The sequence below is a fragment of the Notothenia rossii genome (assembly GCF_949606895.1).
Source record: "Notothenia rossii genome assembly, chromosome: 2".
NCBI classification, from domain to species: Eukaryota; Metazoa; Chordata; class Actinopteri; order Perciformes; family Nototheniidae; genus Notothenia; species Notothenia rossii.
Genome location: NC_136904.1, coordinates 13,707,677 through 13,721,104, shown reverse-complemented (window position 1 = coordinate 13,721,104; position 13,428 = coordinate 13,707,677). Strand labels below are relative to the sequence as shown.

At 39.0% G+C, this 13,428-nt stretch overlaps 1 protein-coding gene across 1 annotated transcript; it reads right to left on the bottom strand.

Moving 5' to 3' along the window:
- Positions 1 to 471: 471 nt before the first annotated feature.
- Positions 472 to 12,675, bottom strand: smyd2a (SET and MYND domain containing 2a). The gene is made up of 12 exons (XM_079663217.1): positions 12,380 to 12,675; positions 10,380 to 10,443; positions 9,627 to 9,737; positions 8,986 to 9,046; positions 6,771 to 6,898; positions 5,698 to 5,765; positions 5,010 to 5,112; positions 4,760 to 4,870; positions 4,221 to 4,341; positions 3,931 to 4,105; positions 3,262 to 3,370; positions 472 to 2,714 (listed from the first exon to the last, which is right to left on the bottom strand). The coding sequence occupies exons 1-12, from the start codon at positions 12,547 to 12,549 to the stop codon at positions 2,631 to 2,633; spliced, it is 1,305 nt and encodes a 434-aa protein (XP_079519343.1). The 5' UTR covers positions 12,550 to 12,675; the 3' UTR covers positions 472 to 2,630.
- Positions 12,676 to 13,428: the final 753 nt, after the last annotated feature.

Sequence of the window (13,428 nt, the reverse complement as noted above, 5' to 3'; positions counted from 1 at the left end):
TTTTCCACGATACATACACTTTAGGTCGGGATGACAAGCTCGTCTTGAGCTTGAGCCAAGTTAAGACTACATTTTACATTGTAACTTAAATATTTGAGATCCTACAATATATATATATATCTATATATCTATATATAGATATATATATATAAAATCTGCACAGCGGACTAAGGAAAACGATCTTCTGCCAGGCATGATGAAAAAGTAAGCCTACTAAACAGTCTAGAAGTACTGTAACAGTTGACTGAAGTATATCTGCCTCAGATCTTTTGGAAATTAAATCAGTTGGTATGGGCGGGGTAGGATTTCCTGAGACTAATTTGAATGTAGATAAAGGACAACTCTGATGTATATACAAACATAGTGGTGGTTCAGAACACTGCAATTGTGTGCAAGTCTCTTTTCTGAAAGGGATAATGTATTTGAGACTTTCTGGTTAAATAAAGGTAAACAGAAATAAAGAGGTATAAATGTGAAGCAAGTGCCATACTGCCCTTTATTGAGTATCAGTGACATAATAAATAAAGAATCAGAGGTTCAGTTTTAGTTATGCATAACATTCATGCCTCATAAAGTAAAAAGTCATCACAGAAATGCAGAAAAGCCTTTAATCTGTTTTTTTTGTGCGGCATGAGCATGGATTTGACTGTTAAGTGCAACATGCTTTTTCTTCATGACAGAAAACCAATCAAATGCATGTTCCTACAGTCTGGCGGAAAATAAAATGAAGTGCTAAAATCTGACAAACTGAGGGTTTTGATATTTTATGGTTTGTGCAGACTTCAAACCCCTTTTCATTTATAAAACAAACATTAGAACATACCTTTTGAATGACATGTTGTATGCAAAAGGCAGGCACCTTAGATTCACCTTTGCAGATTACAAAAAGTGTCACCTCTGGAGAGGTTGCTACAAATATGAGGCGACTCATACTCAAGGGAATACTAACCCTCAGTAACCCATGCATAAGACTGCGTCCATATTCAAATGTAAGCAAAAGGGAGAAGCAACAGCTTTTTAAAAGAATAAAGGAATTAGATATAACTGTAGTTTTTCTGGTGGGGCATGATGTGAAGACAGCAAGGCCAACTGTCCATGAACATAAATTAAGAAAACATAACAAAATGTGCTTACATGTCATTTTGACATCATTTTGTCACAGAAATTGTAAAAAGATTTAGTGCAACAAGAACCCTAACATAAGGCCTAGGTGATGATCTTGGCATTGCCTCAAGTTCAAACTTCTGTAAGCCACCTTGACACACTGCATGCTCACTCATAAGAGAGACAGTTTTACAACATGTAACTGCTCCTTTTTTCTAATGATGTCAGGGTTCTTTGAAAACAATTAAACACAAGAAACACTTTGAGCATCTCTGAAAATCCTGGTTGTCAACATGACTTGACAACCATGCAGATATATATAGGGGAGATACAATTTATTTTTAAATAATGTTCATAAAATTCAAAGTTTGTGAGGATGATACCTCTGAAATGATCACCTGCGTCTAAAATAAATACTGCGTGTTAAAAATCTGCCCTCAGGTGCTCAAGAAATTTTATTCCCAAGGTAATGACAATCTGCATTCATGCTGATTAAAAAACAAGGTACAATAATGCATTTCTGGACAAAAGGCAACAAAAGCTACCGTGTTGTTCCTTTTTTCCTGAGAGCCTTGACCCAGGATCATTGGTCAGGTAATGGTTCAAATGTCCTCACTGGGATTTAAGAAGCAGCATGGTCTCAGATCAGCACCCCTATTTAAGGATAGACTGTGAATAGAGGATTATAGCTGGTTCCTATCAGAATAACCCATGGCCCCTTTGGTCAACAAGGCTCATATGAAACATTTTTTACATAAACATGCAACACTTTTTCTGGTTCTTTAAAACAAGACAAACAAACCACTTGTTATTCATTTAGGAAAAGTTCTTTGCATCCTCTTCTCCGTTGCTACAGAGTGTCTGATGCATGGTCAGTCCTCATATTTTTACATTTTAAATAAGAACCTATGAAGCCAGCTAATCAGTTTGATAGAATAAAATGCATTGGCTGGGTATCAGTATAATGCCCTTTATAACAACTACCAGCTTGTACAGAAGTCCAAATCATTAAACAATTTCTCTGGAGGACAACTGTGCATCTGAAACGGCTGACGAAGACATAAATGATGATGAAACACGTGGGTTGATGGGTGTAATGAACACAGGCAGAACATGTAGTTTATGTGGCGTTCAAATGAAAGGGGTGCTTCCCCGAAAAGACAGCTTTAAAAAGGCAGTTTTAAGTTATGTTTTTATCGCGTTGAATGGGTTTATTGAGTTTTAGCACACAGAAAGTATTTAAGTCACTTTTTTCATTCCAAACATTTTTACCATTATTTGTTTGCTTTGACTCCAGGTCTGACAGGAAGTGTGGAGTTTCAGGTAGAAAACATGATTATCATCAAATAAAGTGTTGAAAAAAAGACATGAAAAAAACCCATCAGGCAAGAAAAACAATAAAGTGGGTGACCATAAAACAGAGAGGTATAAGATGCATAGCATGCGTTTGTGATGTTTCTTTTTGTTGTTGCTGCTTTAAAGAGAGGTTCCTTATTCCAGTGCGTCTCTCTTTAAACTCTCATTGTTTATTTCTGCTCCTCGATTTCCCGTTTGACTTCCGCTACATAATTGTGATCTTTCCCATGAGCCATCTCCATGATGGCAACAGCCTGAAAACAGAAAAGCATGAAAATCATAGAAACTACAATATTTGGAATAACTAGAGATTACAAATGTGTGATGTGTTTTGTTTCCTAAACATTCGTACAGCGTAGGTAGGACATCACAAATCATGGTTATTAAACAAGAAACTGACTTACCTAATATGTCTACATTTCTGCTCACTTATTTAATGCTTTTCATTTTACTTTAATGTTCTGTATTCACTTTGCCAAATAATAACTAATTTGTGCCCTACAGTATGACTATATTTAGAATTATATGGAAAACTGCACCAAACCATTTGTTGTGATTGTTTGTGGTTTTTTTACACTAAATGTCTGTGTATATTTTAGATTATATTATTACCAGTTCATAGGTTCTAAATACTTGATTATTTGTTTGTATATTATGAGATAAAGTCATTTTAAAAAATCATACTGTATTAAGTCCTTGGGTGCATGGGACTATCGTTATTTCATACAATAAAGTGAAATATTGTTTGACAAAAGCACAAATGAGTTGGTATGCATAATGTCCAGATGTCAGTAAACGTACCCTCTTCAAAGCTCTGATTCCTTGTTTCTTCTTCTCCAGCCCCAAATACAGACGTCCCAGTTTTAAATACATAGACGCCACGTTCAGAGAGTAGGCCGGGTAGTGAACGCTGCAGAGAGAACATTATTTATACATCAAGCCAAGCTGTGAATGCGAGATGAAACAATGTTGATTGATGTTACAACGGGTTTTGTTGTTGTACTATACAAGTTCAGAACATATAAAACTAGTAGAGTTCAACAGCAAAATATGAAAGATATTTCAGATGTTGTGGAGTGTTGTGTAACACAGAGGGAAATATGTTGAGTGTGAGTGTATTCAAACAACCCAATATAACATCTGTTGTAGAGTATATACTGTATATTGTAAGCGGGACAGAGAACTCTTCATGGGGAGAAAGGTTAAAGTCATATTGTATTATTTTAAGCGGCAAAGTCCAGTTAACTCATTTAATTAAAGCAGTAAAATAGGAATAAAATACATATTCTTAGCATATTTTGCCTGGAAATGTCATAAATGCATTTCAATACTGGAGTGTTTCTACAGGGCTTTATCATCCACTTCTTTGTCTAAAGATTGTGTCGCCGTTATAACTCATTGTTACTTCTTATAAGGATCTATTGTAACTTCAATCCTGATTCTATACAGATCCCCCAAAGATGAATTCACCTGTACGGCTGAACGATCTTCTCTCCGTATCTCAACGCTCCGTCCCAGTCCTGCATGTAGAGGCAGACTCCCATGGCCTGATACATCATGTGCAGCATGTACACGTTTGTGTCTGCAAATATCGCTCCCATCTTCTCCAGGCTGAGCTCACAAATCTCCAGCAGCTCACTGGGGGGTGCCAGAGTCAAGGAATAATGACACAAACAATGCTGAGAAGAAGAAAAGGAGGCTGGGAAGTGAAAGGTTGGAAATGTAAGAGAAATGCAGTTGTAAACCGAGGAAGAGGATATTTTTGTAGTGTTTGGCTCTCCTGAACTCCTCGATCACAATCTTGGCGTAATGGACCATGGCTTTGATTTTCGCCGGCTCTGGTGGAGAACTCAGCTTCCTGGTCTCCATTTTTGCTTTGTCCTAGAAAGAAAATAAAGGGAATGATTTGAGGATCAATTTCACGGAAACATATCATACATAAGGTAATCTAAACCATTAAGGGAGTTATGCACAATGGGAGCTACTCAAAAAATGACAAACTAGATACGATTTTCACATTTTTCCAAAGGCAAAATTGTTGATTATTGATACTAGATACATGTTTCCACAAGTTTGGTGTAATTTCCAAAAGAATAATTTAAAGACTGGAGAATTGTTTTTATTTAACTGTCATAAGCCCAAACAGCTCAAAGCACGTACTCCAGAAACGTTGGATTACATTATATTCTACAATCTGCTGCTCCTGCAGTGGTCTCTGCCAAATGGTAATTACTATTTACTGGCTAATGGGGGCAACAATATAGACAAAAAAAACTTGGGACAGATAAGGCTATCATACCTTAGACTTGGAGGTGCACTCAGTACACTGGCATGAGAAGAAGTAGGAATCTAACAACCTCTCTTTCCTGTCTTCTGTTGGATAGAGCAGGTCTATGTAGCTGTTGAAGACCTACAGAGGGAGAGGGGGAAGAACATCTAATAATGACAGAAATAAGCCTTTCTTGTTTCTCTACATGATTGTGAGTGTTATCAGCATTGCTGTCACTGAGAGGTATCTTTGTTGTGTGATTAGTCCATTGTCCACTTACTTCATCTCCAGGGTCTATCTCTCTGATTGCTCTGACCTCTGCCACTGTGCCTTTATAGGTCACGATGACATTAGGACTACAGCTGTGATTCATCAGTGCTACACTACAAGGAGAAGGAAAGGAGGAGAAGCACAACGGTTTAAAAAAATATATGAAATCAGAGAAATAATAACATTAAAGGTGGGGTAGGTAAGTTTGAGGAACCAGCTCGAGATACACTTTTTGTTATATTCCATGGAATGCTCTTAACATCCCGATAGCAATGAATGCTTTGACAAAAAATCCATTAAAAAAATGTCATCTGTGGAAGCCGTGGCACTGTAAAAAGCACGACCAATCATCTGAGCCGGCCCGGCTAAAGTAACTGGATGGCCTACCTACCTGTCAAGCTTCCATCTGTGCACAAACTTATCTCGTGCCCTCATTGGTCATGTGCGCGTTCGTGTGTGTTGGAGGAGGGGCTCTGTAAGGAAGTGGCAGATTTTTTCCGGTTGTGTATTTTCAAATTTGCACTCGAGCTGGTTTCTCCAAAATTACCTACCCCACCTTTAATCATCTCTTTAATGTTGAGAATAAACACCTACAATAAAACAAATAAAGCAAATCCAAAGCAGATGAGTCATATTCAAAATTTAAATACACTGATTATTGGATTGACTGTTGATGATGTGTCACATTGACTACTTACTCTGGAAAAACAGCTGATCCCAGATGGGAGAGCTCCTCATCCTCTATGGTGAAACCATTACAGTTAACCTGGAGACAAGAAAGAAGAATAGAAATGGGAGCGAAAGAAGAAATGGAGCCAGAAAGAAAGAAGACAAACAAGAGAGAACAGCAGGATGAGTACTAAGATATGAATAATATATTTGAGTATGATATTTGTATAATGTGCTGTAATGCCTGCTCTAATGAGGAGGAAATCCGGTAGTGGGGATTGAATGTTGCTTTGAGAGGAGAAGACAACAGGGCTGTTGGTGAAGCTTAGAGAGAAAGAGGAAAGCAGCACTGACAGACGGATCAAATTAAAGGGCTAACCGCTGTAGTGTGTGTGTGTGTGTGTGTGTGTGTGTGTGTGTGTGTGTGTGTGTGTGTGTGTGTGTGTGTGTGTGTGTGTGTGTGTGTGTGTGTGTGTGTGTGTGTGTGTGTGTGTGTGTGACAGATTCTAGTTTGCTTACATGTGTATCCGATAACAAGTGTATGACAACCATGTGAGAAATAGAAACCACAAGCAACACTCTGAACCCAACAACATTTGTCATAGAGAGAACATTTCAAACTGAGAAATGTTATGAACTTGTTACCTAAATAATGTGTTAAAAAAGCTTCTACGGTTGAAATAGTGATAAATCATCAAAATCCTTTTATTCTTCTTAACTTTTATCCAAACATTTGGCCCTAATCTGAACCTGTAAAAACATGAAATGATGTGCTCTTCTGTGCAACTAGGAAGCCCTGAATGACTATATAAGTTTAAGTACAGAAAGTAAAATAGTTTAGTTTTTTTCCATTATTGGTAACACTTGGGTTTAGCATGTTTTGAGTATGAGTAATGAGTGAACATGTTATCTCTTTTGTGTACGTTGCAATTATGAGATTGAGAAAAGTCAACAGCTGTCAATGTGTCAGCGAAAACCTCTCTCCTAACTAATCAAACAACGGCTACAAAACACACCGGCGGTCCAGGATCCTTCTAGGATCACAGAGTTTATTTAGCAGTGGATTTCTAGGTGGGAACGACAAAGGGCTGTATAATTGTACCTGTGCAAATAGTTCAGTGAGAGCCTGATCGCCTGGAATATCACTGATGTGTTTGGAGTAAAAGTGATGCAGCGCTGCTATGTCTGCATTGTTCATCTCGTCCTTCTCACTGTCCATCTTATCTAAATCTGAAAAAAGGCAATGAACACAGACAGAGAAAGAGTAAGAGACAACAAAGAACAGACATTAACAGATATTAAACATAACCTTTACTATTCATACGTCAAAGAATCCACTTCAAAGTCCTCCTCATAACTCACAAAGCCCTCAACAATCAGCCCCCCCCCCCACCTCACAGACCTGCTGCACCACCACACCCCTTCCCGCTGCCTCCGACCATCAGAAGCCAACCTCCAATCCATCCCCACCCACATCAATCACCGGACATGGGGGGACAGAGCCTTCTCCGTCGCTGCCCCCTCCCTCTGGAACTCACTCCCCCATCCCATCAGAGACTGCACTGACCTCACCACCTTCAAAAAACTCACCTCTTCAATCTGGCTTTTAATGTGTGACTGTTTTTGTATTGCTTGATTTTGATTTGACTTTAACTATATTTATTTGTTGTTCTTTTCTTTTCACTATCTTTGTAAAGCGACTGTGAGCACCTGTAAAAGCGCTAACAAAATAAATCTATTATTATTATCATACAGAGTGCTTTTCTGTTGCAGCTGCTTCACAAAAGAAGCAGTCAGTGTTAGTGGGTGTAGCATTCCACTGCTGCAGTATAGGTCATGTGTCATTGTCACACACACACACACACACACACACACACACACACACACACACACACACACACACACACACACACACACACACACACACACACACACACACACACACACACACACACACACACACACACACACACACACACACACACACACACACACACACACACACACACACACACACACACACACACACACACACACACACACACACACACACACACACACACACACACACACACACACACACACACACACACACACACACACACACACACACACACACACACACACACACACACACACACACACACACACACACACACACACACACACACACACACACACACACACACACACACACACAGCCAGCCAGCCAGCCAGCCAGCCAGCCAGCCAGCCAGCCAGCCAGCCAGCCAGCCAGCCAGCCAGCCAGCCAGCCAGCCAGCCAGCCAGCCAGCCAGCCAGCCAGCCAGCCAGCCAGCCAGCCAGCCAGCCAGCCAGCCAGCCAGCCAGCCAGCCTCTGATCTGCTTTATGTGCATGAGGGACAGGCGTGAAGGTTAATTATGTGACAATCCTCTGATGACACATTGAGTCTGCAACAACAGTTTAGACTAAATGATAACAGCAAATGGAGAGGAGAAAACTGTTTGCGGGCACTTACATGAAACACAGTCCCATTAATGTGTATTTTGACAAACACTCTTTGTACCCCTCCTTCATTAACTTACTGTGTATGATTATGCTATAATTCTTGAATTGGTCAATAAATGAAAGGTTGTGAAAACCAAATTTTACATTAATAGCGACCAAAATTATCACGGATATCTGTATAAATATGGTATGATTAAAAAGTTATTTATCTTATATTTACTTACGCACAATTCCCTGCAAAATGCTGCACAGTATCTAAATCTTGGTAATGAAACATTGCTATAATGGTTCATTTTAAAGATGAAACATTTATACCAGTCGTTGGCAATATAACCATGGTTTATGGCAAATCAGGTAACAGTTTCATCTCTTATTTACACAGCGTTATTTTCTCACCACAACTCTTGTGTGTAATTATCGGCTGACAACGAATACGGAGCACATATGTTATCAAGAAAGAGCTTCTCAGTACAATCTGTCTCCCCAAAATGAGGGTTCAGTACCTAGCCCAAGGGCACAGTGGCAGTAGATTTTAACGGAGCATAGAGAAAATGAAATTACAGCACCCAGAACCTTGGGATTTAAATCCCAGAGCTCTGGAGCCTGTGAGTGAATAAAAAGAGACAGAACCAGGACCGGAGGCTACAGCAGAGGATATATATAGAGACACTGCTATAACTGAAGAGACACAGAACACTCACACACTCACACATCACTTGTAACTAAAAGAACACACAGATGTAACTAACATGTGCATGCTCATATACTCCTAGACACACAGACACACACACACACACACACATATATATATATATATATATCTACTTACGGGCTTCAAACTCGCTGAGCAGTAGCAGCCTTTCAGAAGGGTCGCGCTCTGGTGTTACTCTCTGCAACATGACAGACATTTAAATGAATAATCATGAAAATAAAAACAACCTTTTTCTAGGCTTTATTATCGCAAATGTTGGGGGTTTTTTTAATTGCAAGAAAGCAGCATCGGCTTCAGAAACGTTGGTGTTAAATGGCACTAACATTTACTTTAAACACAGACGTCAACTATTACAATAAGAAGGCTATGTTCACGTTGCCAAAGTATAGTTTGTAGTAGTAGTGCTTTGTGTTATTGTTTTAACTCGCTCAGAGCTTGTTTAATGTGGTCAAAGCTGATTAACTTAAACTAATTAAACACCTATAACATTACTCATGCAAAAGTATCAAATTAAACTGAGATCAGTTAAGTCGGTGCATTGTTTCTCCAGCGGCTCAGAGCTGGTTTATTGCCTAAAATAAGATCTAGCTCATGACATTTATATTATATCTGAACAGCTACTTATATTATTTGACTCGATATCTTCTTTAACGTTCCTACTTTTAGTTTTCCATGCTCTGGTGATGACGGGGAAATACCATATTAACTCTTATGGTTAACTGGTTGCTAACACATACTTGTTTTTCTTGTTAATGTACCTGTTTGAGGATGATTCGAGCCACCAGTCGGACAGTCTCTGATGGACACCAGTTCTCCCCATAGGCACACATAGCTACACACTCCAGCTTATGCATGGTCCAATCACTTCTCTGCACAAATAACACACACATGGAGAACAGTTAGTAAGTTAGTAACCTTCCTTTATTACAGCAATTCATCTCATTCAACAGGACAATACTTGAGACAAAAGCAATAATGCGAGACAAGAAGACAGAGCGACTTAAATTAACACAATGGATGATAAATTATTTGTATTATCATCTATAAATTATTGGCCGTTGCATTTGTTTAAGACAATAGAAAACTCCTTACTTTTACTGCAGTGTGCCGAGTGTGTTTTATGACATGAAACTAAAACTAGACAGAGGCAGAGCGCGGATAGACTGAATCGTCATAGCAACAGCAGTTTAAATGTGTGCCTGCATGGAGCTGTGGGGTCCAACGTTCAAATGTTGGTTACAAGAACAAAGAATTAAGAAGATTTTTAAGACATATTTTTTTAACTAAACATTACTTATATTATTTCATTTTCTTTAGTTAACAATCGCACGGAAAATCTGCACATTTTGTTTTTCAGCAATTTTAAATTGTGCAACATTTTGATGTAACAGAGATCAACTTGTTTGTGTTCAGTTCCTTCAGTTGACCATATCAATTGGTACACATATCTGCAAATAGAAACAACAAGCATGCCATGAAAATTCAAAAAGGGAAGCAGAAAGCACTCTTACCTGACACTCTACATTGCAGTAGTGGGCCTGCTTACATTTTCCACACTTAAAAAGGTCTTCTCTCCTGCAACGACATGAAGACACAACACGTTACTCCACTACAGATGTGATGAATGTGTTGGTGTAACAGTATTTCCGCAGGATATAAACGTATTCATCTACATGAAATAACACACTCCTTCAGCTGGGGAGAAGTCTTTACCTGATGCTTACAGTTGCTAACCGTGGGATTAAACACAAATGTTTCAGAAACTTGGCATATTCATTGTTAAACGTAAAGTCTTGTAGGTTTGCTTTAATCATGTGACAAAAGCAGGAATACACAAATTAATAACAAATAAGCTGAAACAACAACAGCAAGTAATAAATTGCCAAAACCTTTTATTCATAACTACTCCATATGCATAAAACTTTCCAAATGAATTACAAGCCAATTCCAGTCCAGTCAAGTCAGTTGTTTAACACAAGTGATTAAGGATTATCTTAGCAGGAGACACATTCATAGAGTGTTTCTGAGTGATTATGAACAGATGTACACACATGTCCACCACCTCCATTGGACTCTTACCCCTTCTCCACCTGTTTTCGGACACATGGACAACTATATTTAGCACCCTAACCTTTTAGTGCTCTACGAAACTTAACGGCAGCTTGAGTAGGAAGCAAGTGTGAATGAAAGTGGCAGACAGAGAGGAAAAGTTCATTTAACTCTAAAAAGTCTCAAAAAGACACACACACACACACACACACACACACACACACACACACACACACACACACACACACACACACACACACACACACACACACACACACACACACACACACACACACACACACACACACACACACACACACACACACACACACACACACACACACACACACACACACACACACACACACACACACACACACACACACACACACACACACACACACACACCCTGAATTAATGTACAACTGACACATGAGTTAAACTTTATACTTAAAAATAACAAATATAGAACATTATATAATAGACTGGGTTGTCTTTCTTGCGTTGACTTTTAGGTTCATAAAAGCATGTGTAGGATTCGTAGAGATAAACAGAGAGTACTTGAAGTGTGGTGGTGAAATCAGAAATGTGATACTACAAAAAAACGTTAGAACATGACTGAAGTGACTCTTTAAGTGAGCTAACTACCCGTTATCAGTGGTAATTTATAACTAAATACATTTATTAAAATACTGTGAAACTTTGCGGTACTTGACTTGAGCGTGTCCATTTTATTTTTACTTTATACTTCTGCTTCACATTAATTCACAAGGATATATTGTATATTTTTCTCATAATCTTAAAACATAATGTAACTCAACCATAAATTATTGATATGTTAAGATACCTATCAGTGTAAAAAGGGAATATTATGAGCCCCACCTTCATTGACTACACTACTAAAGTGATAAACATATTATTGGATAATAACAAATGTAAAAATTGTAATCCAGCAATGCAATATTTATGATTAAGAAATGTTTCATCCTGCATGATTTTACTTTAGGTACTTAATATACATTTTGAATGCAGTACTTTCAATGGTAACAGATACTGTTACTTAAGTGACATATGTCAATATTTCTTCCTGCACTACCTGTAATTATGAGTAGCCTATTTAAGAATGTGTGCTAGCATATAAATAGACTCATTGTGACAACAGGGAAGCAGGTTTCTTTATAACCACTACTACTAATGTTTGCATCTATTTTAGGCTCTCCTGACGGCAGTGCATTGAAGACATTCTGCAGAGTCAGTCAGGTGAGCTACTGCCTGCACTGACCCACTTAAGTCTGCAGAGGTTCACAAGCTAACCTAGCTATGCATGGAGGTTAGCCTGCGTCCATCTGGACCCTTCAGTCCCTTTCTTTGCTTTAATAAAAGAACACAATAAAACACAACACCCTGGAGCTAGCCGTCTCAGAGGTGTTTTCCCAGCTGTGTTATGGAGGTAAGGTGTTACCTGGAGAAGCAGTTCTCACAGTGTGCTTCCCTCTCATTCACCGTCAACACGTACGAGTAAGCCGGGCAGGCGAACACCAGCTCCCCCGCAGAGAAGTGCCTCACCGCCCGCAGGCCCCTGCCGCTGCCCGGGCTCAGGAACCGCTCCGTCCCCTCTATACCTTCGTTCATGTTGTTTTGTCTATTTATTGTTCTCCTGTCAGATGCCACCGACCACCACCTGTGTCTGTTGGCTGTTCCTCTAATCAGCTTCTGCCCTGAGCCCTGGCTTCTTCTCCGGTCCTCTGGGTGTCCGGGCGGCTCTCAGCGCCCCCTGCCGGAGAGGAGACCTCACAGACGGCTACTGGTGTGCACTACTGTAGTCCACTGTTAGGTGTAGTGAACAATGAATTAGGCCTACTGATGCTCTGTCAGTGATAACATACATAGTTATTTTATCAGTAAACGTTTGATGTATATTGTTTCTGGCTCATAGTATTTTGTTTGCTTACTGACATTAAAAAGTACCACCATTTTCTCAACACACAAAGGAGAACTTTACCCTTGAATTAATCACCACATCTGGAACGTTTTCACTGGAAAGGAAAATAATGAATCATTTTGATCTGAAGTAACTTTAGCTGTGACACACATTTTGTGGAATAAAAGTATAAGCAAAACGGAAATGTTCCATTTCAGTACATGTTCTTCAACATACTACAGTACTTGAGTAGAGTACATTCACCCCCTGTGCACTGTAAGCAAATGAATTAACATTAATTACTTTAATTGTCTGCTCTCATTTGTTTTGTTTTGTCATAGTGTGTCCCTTTTGGTTCGATCTATATTCATTTTCTAATGTTATAATATTCTATGTTTTAATTGGTGATCGTCCGCATCACATTGTTTTGTAAAGATTTCTTGCATTTCATGTGCTACTTTCCACTATCCTTGCCTGCTTTTAATACAAAATCTTGTTAAACTGCTTTATGTTTTTCACCGACCCTCTCCTGTAAACAGCAGATTACAGGACCAAGAGTATAGAATACAGAACTAAAAATGACATTTCAA